The 22,229-nt window shown below is 47.5% G+C and overlaps 1 protein-coding gene across 1 annotated transcript in view; it reads left to right on the forward strand.

Moving 5' to 3' along the window:
* Nucleotides 1-1,925: 1,925 nt before the first annotated feature.
* The window catches only part of LOC147891533 (protein ZINC INDUCED FACILITATOR-LIKE 1-like), a 227,507-nt gene continuing 207,203 nt past the window's right edge, over nucleotides 1,926-22,229 (forward strand). Inside the window, exon 1 of the mRNA XM_087387922.1 lies at nucleotides 1,926-2,548. Coding sequence (XP_087244048.1) covers nucleotides 2,407-2,548 — 142 coding nt within the window. The 5' untranslated portion in view covers nucleotides 1,926-2,406. The remainder of the gene's footprint in view (nucleotides 2,549-22,229) is intronic.

Raw genomic sequence — 22,229 nt, forward strand, 5'->3', positions numbered from 1 at the left:
CTAATACTATTATTTTTTTGTTTGTAAAATAGGGAATATACGGTAATAGTCCCTACCATGGACACGTCTTCTCTTTGTCGTTATCTCGAGACCAGGTTTTATTTTAATACTAATAAATTTACTTTTATGATATTGTTCAACATCAATAGTGTAGCTTTTGCTGTGGTGTTATTCATGAAATGAAAAGGGACCAATTTTCTATTATGGCTGATATGGCAGACCCATTTTAAAAGTTATGCTCTCTATCACCCATCTTGAGGTAAGTGCTTATGTCATATGTGATGGACATCAAGTTGGAGTCTATTTATAGATCGACTATATCCCATGCATCTAGGGAGATAGGAGAGCTTGGCCTAGACGGAACATGTGGTACACCACTCATGGAATACATATTTTAACAATCCACTCTAATTGAAGTCTTTTGTAGGAAGGGGAGAAAGATCATTGATGTCAATTAGTATGGGTTTGTACTCACTAGAATGTATTAACAAGGTGCCTTAGTCATCTAAAGGATAGGTTGATTTTGTTGCAGGCTTCATCAAAATTCCATGAGACGTTGCACCATGCATAAAATGAAATAGTGCATCAAAGATGCTATTCCACCAAGTCAATGCAAACCCTCCACTCAAGTTGTTTGACAACTCCGATTTTGCACACATGGAAAATTGCACTAAGAATTTCTTTTACAGATGAGGGCTTGAGCTGATTGGCTAGTTAGATGGGACTTGCTTTTGAGTTGATCACCTCCATGAATGCTTCATAAACACTAGCAAAAGCACACATGGAAAATTAAGGTGTGAGAGGTGTCAAAGAATATTTTTGTTTAATAACTCCGCTTTTTGCACACATGGAAAATTGCACTAAAAATTTCTTTTATAGATGAGGGCTTGAGTTGATTGGATGGCTAGATGGGACTTGCTTTTGAGTTGATCAGCTCCATGAATGCTCCATAAACACTAGCAAAAGTAGAGAGCTAATTTGCCCACATGATTTTGACAAGTTGCTTGTCAGCAATCTTGTAGGTGGTAGGAGAGTTGACAACTTTCTTGTTTGCAAGCTGTGAATATGTTCTCAAACTCGATCCAACTTCTAATGCTCGAGTATTTAAGACCCCCTTCAAGTCTTTATATAACTCTTGAATTGAAAGGGACGTCTGAATTACTCGTGAATGGAGGGTATTTGGCCCCTGTATTATGATATGTTCTCAAAGTCAACCCAAGTTCCGACACTCGCGGGTGTGTTTACAGCGACTACATTGGATTGCATGCATTTGGGGAGTGGGCTAGATGTGAGGGCGGTTAGTTAGGGGCTTAACACATGGGAAGAAATAGGATGGGAATGGGAAAAGGTGGTCCCAAGTGGTTGCATGCATATTTCTATCCTATTCCCATCCCACCATGTGCTAACAAAAAAAAAAACTAAGGATGGGTTTAGGAGGAAGAGGACACATGGTATCATTTCATTTCATGTATTTAAGAGGTGGGGACCTTGTGGGGACAAGGACACATGTCATCCTTCCATGTTTTTGAATTCCTAAAAAAAGGGAACCCATTCTGGCTACCAGGGTCTAGAGGCCAGGGTCCAGGATGGGAGAAAAAGTGGTTACTCCCATTCTAAATCCATCCTAGACCACTTGGTGTGAGATGACAAAAATATTCCATGGTAGCCCCATCCATGTGCTAAGGCCCTTTGTACGTCTCATGAATGGAGGGTATCTGGGATTGAGAGGGGGAATCGAATATATGAGTCATGCATTACGTCGGACAGGCGGTCAACATCGGACGTCCTTTCCAGAAGAACGGCGCCAGGTGGACCGATGGGTGGGGCGCGATCCTACGGATGTTCGGAAATGGCGACCAAGAGCGACGGATTTTTGACCTCGCGTCTTCCGCACGTTTACTCCTCTGTCCGTTGCTCAAAACATGGTTTCTTCTCCTTTCTCAAGCATCGCATTCGCCACCTTCCCCTTTCTTTTTACCCTAACTTGCCCTGCCTCTCCTACCAACATCTTCTTCGTCAATCGCACCTAGCACACCTCCCTTAAAATCCACACAATTACACTAACGTACGTCTTTCGCCTGCCGGAATATCCGCAGTCTAGGTCCCGGCGGGTACCATCTGACGACTTTAAAGGCTGCAACGAGTCCGGAGCCCACAGAAGAGCCTGACCGATTCATGCAAAGTTCTCTAGCTTGCAGCCTTATAGCTAGCTCGAGGAATGTGAAATGGTTCCAATCCTACTTCCGATCACCCGTCGTCCATCCGCCAAATTAATATGCGACATCACATTTAAGAGCTGACCTCGACCAAGCATCTGCAACTTGTACATTGATCACCTTAAAGCTGGAAGCCGAGAGAGCAAAAGCTTCCGTCCGTGCCATTCGATAGCCGTTCATCTTTGGAAGGATGGCGGACTCCGAAATTCCGCTTTTGAAAAAAGATTTCTACGAAGGTTGTCCGGGCTGCTTGTTGGAGCGCAGGAAGATTGCGGCCAAAGGTGCACCTAAGAAAGAGCTTGGTTTTGTTGCGTTTCTGGTCCTCTGCAACGGTAACTCTCTCTCTCTTGGAGGTTTTAGCGCATTCCAATAATACAATGTGCAGTCCTCACTGAGTTAGAATTGGGAAAAAGTGACAAAGAAACGTATATAGCGTGTTCGTAGTGAGAACGTAGCTTCTATGCGCCTTCTCGCTCGAGTCTGAATATCGCCTCATGTTGACCGCAAATTGAGACTTTCTCCAAAATTCAAATGATGTGATTCCTGTAACTTGTAAGATTGTCCATGGCTCATTTATTTAGGAATCACGCCAACGTCTTTTCATTGAAGCGTTTTACGCAGAGAACGACCTGTCCTGAATAAATGCAAAGCCGCGTGTCTCATTCAGGTATAATGAATGCGCGACAACTCTGTCTGTCGACGAAAGAAAGTTGAAGAAACCACGCTGGTGTTGCCTTTTCCTTTTCATTTCGTTTCCGTCCGATGAAAGGTCTTAAATGCGCGAAAATGCGCACATCCCATCCCTTCATGAATCGACTCACGAGTCGCAATGAATTTATTGTCAAACAAGTAGTTATCAATTTATTGTCGAGTGACGGTCATGATCTCTCTCGTCTAGATACGATTGTGGTCAACTCACGTTCATGATATCACTCGTCTAGATTCGATTGTGATCAGATAGTGATGCATTGTTAGCACTGCCCTTAAAAGAGTGACGATCTAAACGTTTTTGAGTCTCCCTATGGTCATCCGTGAGTACTACAGGTTATGGCAATATTGTAGTGGCTAGTTTCAGTATGCTGTAGGAATGCCACATCGTTGTTTTTGATTGGTTGCTTTGTGTTGCAACATATGCCTTTGCTCCTATCCACACTTTTTTGTTGTGGTCTCCTTTTTCCACTTAAGGGGAGTACCTCCCTCGCCCCTTAAAGAGCACGTGTTACTAGTGGAATGTTAGGGGCAAGTTGCTAGGTAGTATATGCATTGATAAGTTGTTCGGCCTTAGTCTTCATGTGCTATGGAGGGAGACACATTTATATGATGTGCATTCTCATAAACCCAATGCTTGCTAGGAGTGGGTTGCTCATATGAGGGAGCTTTGGCTTCTTGTCAAGTAACTACATGCCCGTTCCATATTGGGCAGATTTTGTGTGTTTTATAAAAATATAAACGATGTTTAAATACCTACAAACATAGATCTTCACAAGCAGCCTAAAGCAAGTCTCAAAAGTAAAATGCATAGATAAGTTACTCGACCTTAGTCTTCATGTGGTATTGAGGGGCACGCATTCAATGGATATACATTCTCATATACCCAGCACGTGTTAGGAGGAGGTTGCTCATACCAAGTGAGATTTGGCATCTTATTTAGTAACTATATGCCCTTTCCATGTTGAGCTGTTCTATGTTATCAAAAAGGTAAACAATCTCAAAACATCTGCAAGCATAAATCTCAACAAGCAGCCTAGGCTACTCAATAATTCCCATTATTGAGGCTGTTGATGGCGGTGGGGATTTCATAGTTGGTAATCCTTGCTATGTGTGCTAGAGTTTATGGTTTTCAACCTTGTGCGTAACTGTCGTGAGATCAAAACTGCACTAATTGTTGTGTTTTCAGAGGACAAGTTTGGGCATGTTCTTGGAATCATCTCTCTCTCTCTCTCTCTGTATATATATATATATATATTAAAAAAGAGATAGGTATAGAGATAGAAAGAGAGACAGATGAGGATCAGCCACACGTTCCACATTGCTCATCCATGCGGCATATGGCCTCTTGTGTGCGATGTGCGCCAGCTCCTACACTCCACTCCATCATTTGTTAGCTGGTGAGCGGGTATGAGAGAAATTTCTAATTGTTTGGGGCTACCTGTCCCAATGGCTACTATGTGCTTATGGGGTTCACACATCCATCTACATGTATTGTTTACATGGCTGCCTGCAAGGGTGTTCTGGTAGACGGTTGAATGCCCCACCTATGAGCCCCATATGAGGTGGATCCAGGGCATGAACCTGTGATAGATGTATGGGTGTGGAAAGTGCCTTGTGGGCACAAGGAGGAGGGGCCACATAGGCACATAGAGATGAGCTGAGGACTGCCTAGTGGGCAGCATGAGGAGCTGGCAGTAGGGCTTCATGTAGGGCTGGAGCATGAGCACTCCATCAAGAAAACACAAGCTAAAAGATCCAGCTTCTCTCCTGCTCGCTGCTGCTCGCCCCCCCCCTCCCCCCCTTCTTCCCTTCTGCCTCCTTCCTCCCCTTCTCCCCTTGCTGTCTCGCAATATTTTGTGCCTTCCTCTTCCACCTGGTGGACTCCCGCTGGCACTTCGAGACTCCCCCGTTCCTTTGAGGCACTCAGGGCTTCCGGCCTTCTAGCAATTAGGGTGGGCGGGCCTTTGCCCCCCCCCCCCCCTGGTGATCTGTGGCGCAGCTAGCAGCTGCGGGTCAGCCCGCTTGCAGCCTGGGCGGTGTGGCGGACTTGGGAGTGGCTGCACGCTGCCCCTCCAGGCCACCCTTTAGAGGACGCAGCCCTCCTTTAGGCAGGCCTGGCGGCCAGCCTCTTCTGTGGCTGCCTTGGCAAGTGGAGGCCTCACAACAGGCCTCATCTCCAAGCAAGCTGCCCTTTCAGTTGGTTCCGGGCTGTATGAGGGGTTTAAGTTTCTTCAAAGTGTTCCAAGGAGCTTCCAGGTGGTTTTTTGGTGTGGTACTTTGGTGGTGCTTCAGCCACGAGAGAGCAGGCCTCAGCTAGTCTATCAATTGGGCTGGCTGGTCCTTTTGTTCAGAGTGTTCTTGGCAGAGGTCTCGAAGGGTGTCTCTCCTTCATATCATTGCTGCGATTTCTCCCCTTTTTGCAGGCCCCTTTTTGGCAGCCTTGAGGGTCTGTCGTGAGGGCACAAATCCTCTCCCAGCCTCACCTTTTTTCTTTTCCCTCTCTTCTCGTAGAGCAGCGGCTGTGTTGTCTTTTAAAGAACAAATCTTGATGGTGACCATTGGTCTGGTGAGAGGGGCTCACATGGCAGCGCCCTCGGCTCCCCAAGCCATTGAGGTTCTTCTCTCTCCAGAGGACAAACACCAGGTGAAGAAAGCAGTACAGTCACTTCAGGATTGGGCAGTGGTAGGCAGAATAGTTGGCCTCACGCCAACCCGGAGCCAGGTACGTGATTGGATCAAGACAAGCTTATCATTGGATGGAGACCATATATAGAATGTTACCATTTATCGTAGAGGAATTTTCCCTCTCTAGCTGAGCTCCCGCTACACCACCTGGTCTCTTGTGGAGCGGAGCCCCCCTTCTACTGGGCCCGCATCTTGTCTACCTTATCCCTTGATACCATGGGTTTACTATTGACGACATGGACTCGATCCATCACGTGCCTCGTTTTCCCGTGATGCTCCCATTTCCAGGCCTACCCAAGAAGTACAGATCCATCCTTCACTCCATTTGCGGTGCCTTTGGCATAGTGGTGTAGTCGCCACCTCAGACAACAGTGTCAGAAGCTGCAGATGATAGCGTCCCCAGGCTCAGGTTGATCATGGAGTGCCCCGAGACTCTTCTGCAGGAGATCTTTTTAGAGATCTTGGATGGTGGCAAAATCAGACTGTGTATAGAGATGTCAGGGCTGCCACGCCGGTGTTTATGATGCAGGCAGATGGGACACTTGGCTAGGGACTGCAAGAGGGGTCTTGGCAGAGATCCCCCCTAGCCGGGACTGGGGCATAGGACCGCTTGTCTAGAGAGAGCGCAGCATGCGACAGGCCAGCGGATGGAGTCCCAGACACCTTGGGTAGAGCCTTTGGGAGGGGCTTGGACCAGGGTGAAGCGCAAGAAGCCCATCAAAATGCCATGAAGAATTGCAGATGATGTGCTAGGCGTTGAGCGCGTATGAGGGTAGAGCAGGAGGCACCTTCCCAGTCACAGGGGAAGCAGGCACAGGATGTCCCATCGGACCACCCCTGCACCCCGGAGGACAAGACCTTTGATATTTGGATAGATCCGGTGGGAGGTGGACAAAGCCCTCAAGAGCTGAATCTTCCTCCTCTCGTCCCTCCCTCGCCCCTGACCCGAAGGCTTCACGCAAAGGCGTTGTAGAGCCTCCCCTTCCTTCTCAGGCAGAGGCCTCCTCATCACAGCCTCAATCTTCCTGTTAACTTTAGGATGTTGCTTCATCGCAGAAGGCATCCTCAGGAGGCCTCTTCTCCCAGCTTCCAGGTCCGAAGCCCCGCCCTGGGCAGCCCTTGCCGAGGGACTTCTGGAGGATTGGACGATGGAACTACTTGGAGATTCTGTTGGAAAGGTCACCTCCCCATCTGTAAGCCCCCATATGAGGAGAGCATGGGGGAGGGAGACCTAGGGCAGTACCCAACAGGAGAAGAGAGAAAGGGGCTGCCACATAGACAGCATCATGGCTGGCATGTGGGCAGCACATCTAGGACTGTTAAGGGCAGGACACAGGGCCAGGAAAGTACTGAGCAGAAGCAAGACAGTCTGGGACAGATTGCGGAGGATCTAGGACATGGAGGCGCACTGTTTGCAGAGGCGCAGACATGGCAGGGAGTGCAGGCTCAGATCCAAGGAATGTGACTGGCAGTGGGGAGGTGGCAGGCCTTTTATAGGCTGCATATTTGCCTTGAATGGAGGGCCAAAAGCCCTGGAAGTTTGGGCCATAAAAGGCCTGAATTGTGAGCCCTTTAAGGGCGGTTTTTCCCAAGCAGTCTGGTCGGTTTTCATACAGACTGGGTCGGTTTTTGTACAGACTGGGTCGGTTTTTTTGGCCAGGCCCTTGAGGGCTATATAAGGGGGCCATTCAGGTCTCATTTGAACATCATCTGGAGCAGCAATTCCACCAGCAGAAGGAGCAGCAGCAGGGCTATCTTTGGGCCTACAGTCAGGAGGAGAAAGTAGTACCTTGTGCTGCAGACTTAGCTTGCAGGAAGCTGCCCACCTAGACTGGTTTCCAGACAGCAAGGTGGAGAAGATCATTCTAGACGGAAAGTCTACTCACGCTCGAGGTGGAGCACGCGGACTCTAGTCTAGAGATAGCCAGCAGATAGGAGAAGGACTTTTGTGGTAAGATCAGAGGAGCACACCATTGGTGGGACTCTGGATCTGTCTCTTTTGTATTGTGTCCATAGTTGTGGACGGAAATATATTATTTGGTGGTTTCTCTATCTGGTTTGGTTCATTGTCTATTGATGAGTCTGCACACCTATTGAATGCACATAAGTAAAGAAGTTTGTGATTCCACACCCACACCGCACACTGTGTGAGCTCTTGGGCATTTCCGCTGCGTGTACCCTCTGTTGGGTATTTTCTAACAGATAGGAGAAGGACTTTGTGGTAAGATCAGAGGACCACACCATTGGTGGGACTCTGGATCTGTCTCTCTTGTATTGTGTCCATAGTTGTGGACGGAAATATATAATTTGGTGGTTTCTCTATCTAGTTTGGTTCATTGTCTATTGATGAGTCTGCACACCTATTGAATGCACATAAGTAAAGAAGTTTGTGATTCCACACCCACACCGCACACTGTGTGAGCTCCTGGGCATTATTTCTGCTGCGTGTACCCTCTGTTGGGTATTTTCTAACATGGTATCAGAGCCCAAGTAGGAGGCTCACAGGTGTGGGAGCCTGAAGGCAGGGACCTTGCTGAAGGACGACGCTGATTCAGAAGCTCTAGGGAATCGACTTCCACGACTGGAGGATTGTGCCCTTGCGAGAAGGAGGGTGACTCAGGTTCAGTCAGGTGCGTTCAGAGTTCTGGTTTACTGAATTTGAGTTTGGTTGACTTTGCTGTGTGGTATATACAGCAGAGATGTCGACAGCCTCTTCAGCCCCTGCTATCCCTTCCTCCTCCTCCAGTTTTCTCTCTTTCACTATCCCTAACTTTGGAGAGTCTGGGAACCTGGACGGGACTAATTACCCGATCTGGAAAGTGAAGATCCGGAGTCATTTAGTGGCTCGGAAGTTGTGGAAGCTGACCACGGGAGAGGAGTCGAAGCCGGAAGACTTGGTGGACAGTAAAGGGAAGGTACTCATGGCAGTAGACAGAGAGGAGCTTGAAGCTTGGGAAGAAAGAGATGCCCATGCCCTGGCAATAATCATAGGGACTACGGCGGACTCTGTTCTTCCGCATATCCAGCTGGCCGAGACGTCAGTAGAGGCATGGGCCACCCTGAAGGATCTGTACGAGACAAATAATACCTCCCGGATCGTGCTTCTTCAGCATCAACTCTACAATCTTGATATGGAAGAAGGCGATACGGTACATAGCCATTTGACAAAGGTCAAGGTGGTGCGGGATCAGTTAGCAGCGATTGGTCAGAAGACGGACTCATGCCATCTGGCCTTGATGGTACTGAGGAGATTGCCTTGGAGTTTCAAGAGCTTTGTTACGGCTGTGACAGCAGGACAGAGGACCAAACCTCTGACATTTGAGGAGTTGTGTCCCTCACTGCTACAGGAGGAAGCTCGGGAGAAGCTCTACAACGGGGACAAAGATGACAAGGCGATGCTGGTGAAGGATTCCGCAGGTAAGGGAAAGGGCAAGCCTAACAGTGGCAAGTCCAATAAAGATGACTCTGATGACGAGGGGACTTCGAAGAGGAAGCACAAGAAGAAGTGTTTCTATTGTGATATGCCCGGACATTTTGCAAAGGACTGCAGAAAGAAAAAGGCGGATATGAAAAACAAACAGGAGTCTGACCTAGATTCAGAGGGAAAGGCCAAAGCTAATGTGGTGATCGAAGAATTGTTCCTGGTGACATCACCGAGTGTTACCGAGGTCAGGTATGTTGATCCCGAAATCACAGTAAGGATGTCTGACATAGAGAGTTGGGTCGACGAGGAGTCAGATGCCTTTGTGAAGGTGAAGGACAGTATGGAGCGCTTGGTACCTTCCAGGTGTGTAGCTGTTGACGCTGACACGAGGGTGGATTCCATGAAAAGCCCTGGGGTCTCATGGTCAGATGGATGCTGGACTTCAGAAGGGGACAGTACAGGATTACACAGGATCTTGGCGGGTGCCTCATTGAGGTACAGGGTTTGCTTTCAGAGCGAACATTCAGGCAGTACAATAGTCTGGTATGTATTTGATATTCTGCATTTGAGCCTTTATAGCATGCTGTGGAGAGATTCTGCTCTTCATTTGTCTCAGGTGATAAGAGATTGGAAGGAATTGGCCTTCTTCGAAGGCAGAAGGGGAAGTATTGGTGCTTCTTCAAATCTCGGACGCAGATTGCTAGAAGGTGATGGACAAAGAGTACTGAAGCCAGAAGAGTACCTGCTTGAGAACTCAGCGAGAGTTCATGGTCCAGGTTATCTGGAAATATTCATTGGTTGCAGACCTTGCCAAAGGAAGGACGGGTTGAAACAGACCCTCAGAGCATGGTGCCTGGAAGACTCCAGGTTGTTCACTCATTATGAGGGGGACGACTGGAAGATCGTGACGGCTGGATTGCTCGAGTTCAGAGGCGGGAATGTGACTGAAGGAGGTGGTACCAGGAGGTACTACCAGAGATGGACCTGTGTACCAGGATGGTGTGCGGAAGCGGAACCGGACCTGGTAGAGCAGGAGCCACTGGATGAAAAGCCAGGAAAAGAGTTCGACACCGAAAGGTTCCGGAGGACTACGACCAGGGAGTTACTGGAGCATCTTCATCGACGTGTTGGCATTGGGCTGAGATGTGTCGGTGAGAGGGGGTGTTGGAAAGGTCACCTCCCCATCTGTAAGCCCCCATATGAGGAGAGCATGGGGGAGGGAGACCTAGGGCAGTACCCAACAGGAAAAGAGAGAAAGGGGCTGCCACATAGACAGCATCATGGCTGGCATGTGGGCAGCACATCTAGGACTGTTAAGGGCAGGACACAGGGCCAGTAAAGTACTGAGCAGAAGCAAGACAGTCTGGGACAGATTGCGGAGGATCTAGGACATGGAGGCGCACTGTTTGCAGAGGCGCAGACATGGCAGGGAGTGCAGGCTCAGATCCAAGGAATGTGACTGGCAGTGGGGAGGTGGCAGGCCTTTTATAGGCTGCATATTTGCCTTGAATGGAGGGCCAAAAGCCCTGGAAGTTTGGGCCATAAAAGGCCTGAATTGTGAGCCCTTTAAGGGCGGTTTTTCCCAAGCAGTCTGGTCGGTTTTCATACAGACTGGGTCGGTTTTTGTACAGACTGGGTCGGTTTTTTTGGCCAGGCCCTCGAGGGCTATATAAGGGGGCCATTCAGGTCTCATTTGAACATCATCTGGAGCAGCAATTCCACCAGCAGAAGGAGCAGCAGCAGGGCTATCTTTGGGCCTACAGTCAGGAGGAGAAAGTAGTACCTTGTGCTGCAGACTTAGCTTGCAGGAAGCTGCGCACCTAGACTGGTTTCCAGACAGCAAGGTGGAGAAGATCATTCTAGACGGAAAGTCTACTCACGCTCGAGGTGGAGCACGCGGACTCTAGTCTAGAGATAGCCAGCAGATAGGAGAAGGACTTTTGTGGTAAGATCAGAGGAGCACACCATTGGTGGGACTCTGGATCTGTCTCTTTTGTATTGTGTCCATAGTTGTGGACGGAAATATATTATTTGGTGGTTTCTCTATCTGGTTTGGTTCATTGTCTATTGATGAGTCTGCACACCTATTGAATGCACATAAGTAAAGAAGTTTGTGATTCCACACCCACACCGCACACTGTGTGAGCTCCTGGGCATTATTTCCGCTGCGTGTACCCTCTCCTCTGTTGGGTATTTTCTAACAGATAGGAGAAGGACTTTGTGGTAAGATCAAAGGACCACACCATTGGTGGGACTCTGGATCTGTCTCTCTTGTATTGTGTCCATATTTGTGGACGGAAATATATAATTTGGTGGTTTCTCTATCTAGTTTGGTTCATTGTCTATTGATGAGTCTGCACACCTCACGTACTCATCAATTTTGAGGGTTCAACTTTGCCTCCATGGGAAAGGAGAAGTGGGCTCTCTCTTTATTTGATTGCATGATGAAGGATCAGATATATCGCATGATGGAGGAGTGGATGGGTCCTCAGGGAATTGACATTTGGCTCAACCATCGCAATACTGCTACTTTTCAGCTAGGCTTTTATTAAGAGTGACCGGGCATAGGTTTCGCGATGGGAGTTATTCGCTTGGGGCCAGAGATTCATTACTCATAAGTCGCGCATTGGTCTCTCCACTTGCGTGCAGCCAAGTTGGGGGTCAAGGTTTGTCACGATCTGTGACGTATTCCTTTTTCTATACCTTAGACTTATGGATGGTTTGATGAATGGACACTTGTGGAAGGGTATGCCCTTTCGACGGGACACTTCCTATGAGGCACAACCCTTCACAAGGGACATTCTATTGAAGAGACACTACCATTGTAATGTACCCTCTCATCAAGGGTCACACCTTTCACAAGGGGTACACACCTCTTCATGCACATGCACTTTGGAGTACGCATCTTTTCATGTGTGACTCTTCACTCTCTATATAAGAGAGGCCCAATTGTATGGATGACACACTACAGACACTCAAGCAATACAAGTATTCCTTGTTCTCTGCTATTTCAGTCTCCTTTCTGTTCCTTAGCACATTTCTAAATTTAGTAAATCTAGGATTTCTTACAGTGGTATCAGAGCAAATTTCGCTCGTGTCTGTAGATGCCCCCCACCTTCTAGCGCCTATCTGATACATCTCTTTCCGCTAGAAGGATCTCCACGCACGTTGTGCATGGAAGAGATGGAGAGAATGAGTGTAAAAATTTTTAGCGCCAACCCCACCTAAAGTCATCAGTGGCCTCTCCATCTCCCTCACATCACGAGTTGATGCGAATGGACACGACAAAAATGGTGTCTTTTGATGTGCTTGGGCTGTCCTAAAACCAAGGGACGCACCTTTTTCACCATCGGACACACCTTCTGATGAAGAGTTTTTGACTCCTCACCCAAGGGACACACCCCATCGTGGAAAAAAGGACACATCTTTTCGTGTAGGGACACCCCTCTTTAAAATAGGGTTACAGCCCTTCATGAAAAGGTACACATATTCCAAGGGTCATGCCCCTTAGAATAGACGCACCTTTTGGCACCAAGCACCAATGTACAAAAGGGTACCTAGAGGGCCAAAAAGGGCAACCAGCCCTACACCCAAGGCCTAACCCTAGACTACCCAAGGGTTCTCCAAACCCAGGTTTTAATTTTTTTTGGCAACCACCAACCAGCTAGGAAAAAAAAGGGCAAAATCAAATCGCGATTTCACGTCAGCCTTCTCCACTCCAAAAACAGCCATACGGATTTCGCCATTTCCTCCTGCACTCAGGCTGTGGACGTTGCCTAGGTTGCAGCATCAGTTTTCTCTCCTGCTGATCCCGCCATACCTGCCTGCAATCAGCAATGTTTTGCTGCCTATCTCCCACGACCAAACCAGCCTGGCTTCTCGCTGGTTTTCTCACGCTACCTCTGCCCATGAACAGCCGCTGTTGCTGCTTATCCGATCACTCATAGACAGGCCAGACCTGCTCTCCGACAGTACGCAGCACACAGCGCAGACTTCAACGCTGGAAAAGTGCGCCAAATTCCACGCAGTCTGAAAAACGCCCCTGCCAATGTCCATCTGCCTCGAAAGTCTTGCTAGGCACCTATTTCTTGTTCACACATCCACGTGGACTTGCAAAGACAGCAACATGGACCTCTGGACAGAGATCTGCAGGCCTTTTCTATGCAACTAATCGGCAGATCTAATCTATGCCAGGTGGATTCTTTCCATTCTATTTCTAAGGATTCTCTTTCATATTGTTATTTGCTGCTCATTATCAAATTACAGCAAATGAAATCCCCCTCCTTAAAGCATGGAAACCTTTGGTAATGCCTCAGTCCCTTCAAGGACACCTCAGGCATCATCTATCACACAATATTGTGTTCAGATTGCACAACCAGCCCATTTCGGAGCTTTTGCATCGTGGGTCTTTTGTGTCGCGTGCCCTTCTAGTGACTTGGACCACATCCTATATCTTCTGCGTGAGGCACCTCAATTACATTACTTCCTGAGCACAGTCCAGGTTGTGTTTCATGAGACATGTAGATACCCAGAACCCGATATTCCTCACGAGTTTGCTACCCATCTTTGGAGAGACTTTCACCCCTCAGCTTCAGCATGTCCAGGGTACTGTCCACCTCCTTCAGCTCCTAGATATTCTCCTACATAGGTTTTACCTTCCCCAAGACAATATTTACACTCTGAAGGCACTCCTCCTAGATATCCTCCGCTCCCGACAACAGCTCCTTATCCCTTCTGAGATCCGTGGACTCTGCAACCTACCCCTGTACTCTCATGAGCAGTAACACCCACTTCAGCATCACCAGTGTTACCTGAGAAAGGACCTCCTTTACCAGATTTCCATGGGTGGTTCCATCCTGCCTCGCCTGCCCCCTTCAACATGAGCAATCTTAGGGAACAGCCCGGATCTTCTTTCAGGAATGGTACAAACTAGAGTGCAGGTTCGTGCTTTTCTCACAGGGACCTCAGATATGTCGCAATGCTTGCGTGCAGCCTCTCCGGAGATAAGCGACTCAAGTCCAAAAAAGATCCTTGAAGTCAACTTACAAGGTGAAGCACTACTTCAACTTCAAATTTCTCAGCTTCAAGACAGCATCTCCGACTTGGTCTAGAAAGTCCAACAACTCCAGGATTCTCGCAGTACCACACATACAGAGGATGACGTGATGCCACCGGATGACTATGTGGACTCATTCCCACCAGAGGTAGAAAACACTGAACTCCGTGCCCTCTACCGCTTACTCCAAGCTTCCAAAACTAAAAGACTTGACATTAAACTTCCGGAAGCCTACATTGGTCAATGAAATCGCCTAACAGTTGACCAATGGCTCGCAAAACCGCGCATGTACTTTGATACTGTTGACCTCACTGAAGGCAAAAAGATTGCCTTGGCAGCCTCCCTCCTCAAGGATACAGCTTTCCTATGGTGGCAACGAGGCTTAAAGAATGGCAAAAGTGTGTTAACTTGGAAACGTTTTGAACATGTGCTCCGTAAGCAGTTCATACCTGCCAATGCGGACTTCCAAGCACGTTGAAAACTCTGACAGTCGGAGCAAACGGGCTCCCTGTCTTCCTACATCTCTCAGTTCACCACATTGGTGCTGGAGATAAATGGGTTAACTGATGATGATTGCCTTCATGCTTTCATCTCAGGCCTAAATCCCTCGTTACGCATTGATTTCCTCAAAGCAAACATCACCACCACAGCTGGTGCTATTGCTTATGCAGAGTGCATTACCGATTTCCAAAACTTAGGGAAGCAGAGTTCTAATAGAACACAGAACTCTACTATGGCCAAGGGTGCTCGCCCTCAAGATAACCCCAAGTTCAAAAAAAACTCGGGTAATCAAGGTCAGCAACAGTCTCAAGATCCCCACAAGTCTCGAAAATCGTATGCTGGATCCCAACGGAAGCTCTCCTCCAAGAATCGCGCCTCTTACTCTTCACAAAGTCATGATCGTCATCACCAACATAAAGGTGCAGCGACTGGCAAGACAGCACAAAAGGACTTTGTACCATCTGTACGGGTGACTATAGATGGTTTGATTGTCCCAAGCGACCAAAGCAAAATTCCAATATGGAACCTAGCACTTCCCAAACAGAAGATGCTACCCCAACCCAAGACAAGAAAGGCAAAGCTGTTCGAATGGCAAATACCATCCACATGAGCCTTGCCAGCAACCTCGAACCTTCCTTGGCCACTCAAGTACTTTGCGTCCAAGGATCGATTCGTGGAACAACGGTCACTATCCTCATCGACAGTGGCTGCTCTCATAACTTCCTAGCTATTTCTATGGTCGAAAAACTTCGGTTGACCACCAGTCCTAGTCCCATGGACTATCAGATTGAACTCGCAAATGGAACTACCTTCTTGTGCAACACCAGGATCAAAAACTTGTCTTTTCGCATCCAACATTATACGGACAAGTTGAACTTTGACATCAAGCCTCTTTCTCGGTACGATGTCATACTCGGACAACAGTGGCTCTACGACCATGATCCATCAATCAGTTTTCGCAGCCATACTATCCAGTTTGTCCACTAGGGAAAACTTATTGAGCTAACTGGTTCTAGGGACTCTCCTTCAATCCTAGTTGCCTCCGCCCTACAAGTAAAGAAGTGGGTTCGTAAATGTCAAGTAAAGATTTCACTTCTGGTGGTTACGGCAGTAGAGGAGACACCAACAAAGGATCCTCCTGAGTACCTCAACCAACCTTTTTTCCAACCCTACTTGGATATTTTCCCACAGGAATTGCCAAAGCAGTGACCACCTCGACGACCAATGGATCACCCAATCGAACTTATTCCCGGCAATAATCCACTGTCGAAACCTCCTTATCGGGTTTCTTACACTCAAAATGAAGAAATCCAAAGACAGGTGACCGAACTACTTGACAAAGGTCACATTCGGCCCAGTCGCAGTCCTTTCGGATCTCCTGTACTACTTGTGGAAAAAAAGAATAAGTCAATGCGCCTCTGCATCGACTACTGAGCCCTCAACAAGCTCACTATTGAAAACAAGTATCCATTGCCTCGCATCGATGACCTCTTCGATCAACTTCTACATGCAACACAATTCTCAAAGATTGATCTTCGTTCAGGTTATCATCAAATTTGCATACGAGAAGGCGATGAGTACAAGACAACTTTTTGAACAAAGTATGGACACTATGAATGTTTGGTCATGCCTTTTGGGTTAAACAATGCCCCGGCCACATTCATGACACTAATGAACGACATTTTCAGGCCTTTCCTCGATAAGTTCGTCATTGTTTACCTCAATGACATCCTCGTTTTCAGTAGATCCCTACATGAGTACAAACAACATCTTCACCAAGTTTTTGAAGTTCTCCATGCAAATTCTCTCTACATTAACGTTGAGAAGAGTGAGTTCTTCAAGACCCAAATCGAATATTTGGGACATGTTATTTCAGCTCAAGGCATCTCTGTGGATCCCAAGAAGGTCGAGGTAATCCGAAACTGGCCTACTCCTAAGAATGTTCATGATGTCCACTCTTTTCTCGGATTGGCAAACTTCTACCATACAAAGGTCTATCAGTTTTCCGAGATCGCAGCTCCTATGTCCGAATTATTGAAAAGCACAGCCATAAGCAGTCTTGATGCAAGAAGGTGGAGTTATTGCTTTTGACAGCCATAAACATTCCGATATCCAAACCCGATACCCGGTTTATGATTAGGAGTTTTTGGCCATTGTACATGCTTATCGCTCTTGGAAACATTATCTCATGGGAGCCGACTCGGTGGTAAAAACATACCATCACTCTCCAAAGTATATCTTTACTCAGCCAGTCATGAATGCTCGACAAGCACGCTGGGTTGAGTTTCTGGCCAACTTTCACATGACCATTGAGTACATTCCAAGACTACGCAATGTAGTTGCAGATGCTCTCAGTAGGTTAACTCTAGCATCAGCTATGGTAATCTCTACATTATCTATGGATGTTCCGAATTCATTGAAAGGGAAGTATCTCAATGATAAAGACTTCGACACAGCAGTACAGGTTCTTTTGAAAGATCAACTTTCGACTTCCGAAGAAGATTTTCTATTCTTATTCTTATACAGACGACCTTCTGCATTATCAAGATCGCGTCTGTGTACCACATGACAAGGATGTTCGACGTCTTTTGTTAAAAGAGCATCATGTAGTTCCTTATGCTGCCCATCTAGGCATCAACAAGACTTACAGGTTACTTAGTGCAACATACTACTGGCCTCAGAGGAAAAGCGACGTCATCAAAATGGTTACATCTTGCTTATCTTGTCAACAAATGAAAGCAAGCCGACGACTTCCAGCAGGACTTCTTCAGCCTCTTCGAGTTCCAACTGAAAGGTGGGAAAGTATTTCCATGGATTTTATTACAACTACCACGATCCTCCAGAGGTAACACTCAGATTATGGTAATTGTTGATCGATTATCCAAAATGGCACACTTTGTTGCTTGTAAAAGAAGTGCCCAGGCTTTGGACATCGCCAAACTCTTCATACAACACATCTTCCGACACCATGGATTGCCCAAGAATATCGTATCTGACAGAGATCCTAAGTTTACTAGTCACTTTTGGATTTCACTATTCGAATCTTTGGGTACAACTCTATTGTTTAGTTCAGTCTACCACCCAGAATTAGATGGACAGACTGAAAGAGTCAACCAAGTTTTGGAAGAAACGCTCCAACATTATATTCAGTCACGCCTAGCAGCTTGGGAAGAGTATCTACCACTCCTTGAGTTTGCTTATAATAACTCTTTCCATAGTGCCATTTGCATGACTCCATTCCAAGCAGCTTATGGACACACTCCGATTGTACCAACGAATTTTGTACTTCAACATCGAGTGGCCCTAGCTGATCAACTGGTTCAAGAAATGCAAGACATTCTACTCTAAGTCAGGGATCATATGCGAAAAGCGCAAGAGTGGTATCAACAGTCCGCCAACAAACATAGACGTCACTTGGAATTTGAAACTGGTGACATGGTGCTATTATTTGTAGCCCCACATCGCTACAAGACGGTTAAGTCTGTGTTTCCTAAGTTGCGACCAAGATACTATGGACCTTTCCGGATCGTCAAGAAAAATTCACCTTTAAGTTACAAGTTGGAATTACCACCATCATGGGGTTAAATCCATCCAACATTTCATATTTCTTGGCTAAAGACGTACATTCCAGGCGATGAAGCAGTTCCTCCTGCAGGTGATTATGTCCCAAAAATCGAAGATGATTATGTTCTCCTTATAGCATATTTTGGACCATTAACAGCGAGAGACTCGACATCGACTTATCACAGAACTCCTTGTTCTTTGGCGAGATCTGGACGACTCCGACGCTACTTGGCAATCTGATGAAGACTTACAGTAGTTACCATGACATTTTACAGCAGTATTTTCAGAATTTACCGTGATATTTTCTACACTAGTTCATTATCTCCACCAGGGTCTTATTTTGAGTGGGAGGGGATGTCACGATCTGTGACGTATTCCTTTCTCTATACCTTAGATTTATGGATGGGTTGATGAATGGACACTTGTGGAAGGGTATGCCCTTTCGACGTGACACTTCCTACGAGGGACAACCCTTCACAAGAGACATTCTATTGAAGAGACACTACCATTGTAATGTACCCTCTCATCAAGGGTCACACCTTTCACAAGGGGTACACACCTCTCATGCACATACACTTTGGAGTACACACCTTTTCATGTGTTACTCTTCACTCTCTATATAAGAGAGGCCCAATTGTATGGATGACACACTACAGACACTCAAGAAATACAAATATTCCTTGTTCTCTGCTATTTTAGTCTCCTTTCTGTTCCTTAGCACATTTCTAAAAATAGTAAATCTAGGATTTCTTACAAGGTTTCTTTCATGATGCAGTGGGCCCTCAAGATTGGCATGGAATCTGTCATGCCCTTAGTTTGGAGACGGACAGATGCGGATTACTCCCCCTCCAAGCCCCCCTCAAAGTGTCAGAGGTCAGATGTGGTGGTGCAGGCTTCCACTCATAAGAGAGCCTAGTTTTCTTAAGCCTTCTCCCCATGAGTTGGACCTTCGTGAGTTGGAACGTGCATGGCCTTTAGGGCTGTGCACGTCAGCATCCACAATACAAGATACTTCATCAAGAACTGCATAGGGTAGTGGTTTGCCGTCCAATGGAATTTCTTTGATCTAGGAGCATATGTTTCCAGTAGCAGATATCAGTCGAAGACATCATCTTTTGCTTGGGTGAGGCCTAGAAGTGTGAGTAGGCAGGAGCGAAGGGGTATGCATCTCAGTCTCGTAGGGGTGGTAGCAGATGTCTTTGACCAAGGGGAGTTGATCATAGGCAGGGCAGTTTGGATGGGGATCTGCTCAGGAGATTATCGGATAGGCATCTTGAATGTCTATGTCCCGGCTTGTAGGCAGCAGGCGGCTTGCCTTTTGGAGGCGGCTGATGGAGAGCCTTCCTGATGTCGACTCTTGGATTGTTAGAGGTTACTTGAGCAATCTAGAATTCGGGGAGGACAAGCAGGGTGGAGCCTTCTTTGTGGAGATGCCAACAGTAGAGAGGAGCACTTAGGAGCAGTTCATTTTCACTATATGTGGAAGGAACCCACTTTAGAGAGGTAGAGTTTTTCAGGCTTCCAGGTGGCCTCATCTTCTCCTTGGGCAGTGGCGCCATGATGGACTCCTCGAGCGACTAGACAGGTTTTACGTGGGGGAATGGTGATGCACATGGGAGGAGCCACTAGTATTTTGACAGACACTACGATGTTGAACCACTCCCCGGTAATCTTGTAGCTGGAGTAGCCCAGGCGAGGGCCTCCCCAGAAGGGAATCCGCATTCTTGATTCTTTGCTATAGGAGCAGAAGGTGATAGTAGAGATCTGGAGTCCATCCGGTTGGTGATCCAGATGTAGGATGGGCATTGTGGTCAGCAGAAGCAGTCCAGAGGATCAATGGGGAGTCGCAATCCTAGGCTTTGAGCCGCCATCACCTTCTTCAGGCACACGAGTGTGCGTTGAGATGACTTGGCCTCTATCGAGCGGCTCAAAGAGCAAGACCCTAGGTCGCAATGGCTAGCTAACAGGGACACGGCAGGCAGAGTTCTCATACCACTCCTCTAGATCCTGTTGGGTGCAGTAGGGGGATAGGATGAGTAGGCAGTTCGAGTCCATAGGGCCGAGATAGTTGGGGACAGTTGCAGAGACTGAGACAGTGGGGACACAATTGCAGAGACTGAGTGACTCAAAGAATCACATGCACTCGGAGCCTTAGGAGATTCTCTAGTTGACTATAGAGTTCTATAGGAGTTTATTCTTGGCTTAGGAGGAGCATCCCTGAGTGATTGCAGTTAGGGAGAGTGTTTGGGATCATGTTCCGACAGTAGTGTCCTAGAGCATGAGCAGACAGCTTGAGATGCCTTTTACTGATTAGGAGCTTTCGGAGTCGCTCAAGGCCCTTTCCTTGTAGACGTGCCCAAGAGAGGATGGTTTGACACCGGCCTTCTTCAGGTGCTTCTGGGGGCACATCTGCACTACCCTCCATCTAGCCTTTCAGGAGGCTTGCTTCCTCAGTCCTTGTGTCATGGATGGATTTATTTGTTTGATCGCGAAAGGGGGAGACAGAGCTGACATGCAACAGTGGACGCCGATCACCTTGCTGGACACAGCCTACAAGATCTTGATCTTGGCTAAGGTTTTGAGTCCGCGATTGCGGCTTCATCTTGTAGACATCATCCATGACACACTTACAGGGTTTGTCCAGGAACGTCGCGTTTTGGGAGGCTATTGACTGGGCTTGGGAGCAATCGCAGCCTCTCGCTATCCTTCTCTTGAACTTTGAGAAGGCATATGATAGGGTGGAGTGGCCCTTGGTGGAGGGCACTATGCTATAGTTGGGCTTTTCAGACATGTGGATTAGAGGGGTTTCGGCCCTCTATGCTGGCAGCTCCAATCAGATGCTTATTGGTGGCTATACAAGCGAGGCATTTTCTGTCCCCTGTTCAGTTCGACAGGGCTGTCCCCTCGCCCCTTTCCTCTTTCTGTTCGTAGCGGAGGCTCTGGGCTAGTTCTTGCGTTCGCAAGCCAAGGTCTTGTAGGGATCAGGCTCCCAATTTGGCAGGAGGAGAAGCTGCTGGATTCAGAGTTTGTAGATGACACAACACTTTATGTGGAGGGTTGGAGGGTTCCGTAGCAAGCCTTGAGGCGATCAAGGCGGCTCTAGCAACCTATTGTGCGGCATCTGGAGCCAGGATCAATTGGCTTCCTTACAGCAACCGAGGAGGTCCAGGAGGTTCGAGATTGGGGGGTGGGCCTGGGCTTCAGATGGATATCAAGGGGACAGACGGTGAGATATCTTGGATGCCAGGGGCGTAGACGTTTCAGCAGAGTAGTAGATTGCCCTAGTTCTAGAGAGAGTGTAGTGCAAGCTTCTCTACTAGAGCTTGACCAAACTTTCTCTACTAGGCAAAGCCATGGTGGCAAATCAGGTACTCCTTGCCACTGCCTAGTACATAGCCTCTTGTTGGTGCTTTCATAGGAGGTGTATGGGGCCTGGTGCACAACTTCCTTTGGGCAGGTTCTAATGACACTCAAAACACTGAGCCCCGGTGGCATGGCAGACTACGATTCTGACACAGGCACAGGGGGGATCTTGGCATTATTGATTCAGAGATGCAAAGAGAGCCCTCTTGGGCAACTTGGTGGTATGGGGACTGTAGCGGAAGATAGACTATCCTCATTCTCTCTCTCTCCTGCTCACTAACTGCAAATCGCAAGATGATACACTCAATACACAAAGTGATGCTGTGTATGTGTGTGAGAGAATCAGAGGGAGAGAATATAACTGAAATGTATGAATGCCCGAAGGGTTGAATACAACTGTATGGAGGGGCTGAAACCCTCAATTGCAAAACTGGAAAAGAAACTAGACTACCTAGAGGAGGTGAATCCTGACTAGATCCTTATAGAGGCTTAGGCACCCTGTTGGTCTGCTGCGGGGAAGCCTGTCTACTGCTGCACTGAAGGCTTGGAAGGCTTGAGGTGGGGATGAAGAATGAGGGCCAAGGGAGCTGTTTTTATAGGCCCCCTTTTGGGCCTCAAACTGACCGACCGGCAAGCTGCTGGCCTACCGACCAGGCTGCTCTTTCACTGACCTGTTGCTGCTGCTGAGCCACCTGCTGATGTGACAATC

Source organism: Dipteris shenzhenensis, chromosome 17, assembly GCF_047967505.1.
Source record: "Dipteris shenzhenensis isolate YYH24624 ecotype China chromosome 17, Dip_SZ_1.0, whole genome shotgun sequence".
Lineage (NCBI taxonomy): Eukaryota > Viridiplantae > Streptophyta > Polypodiopsida > Gleicheniales > Dipteridaceae > Dipteris > Dipteris shenzhenensis.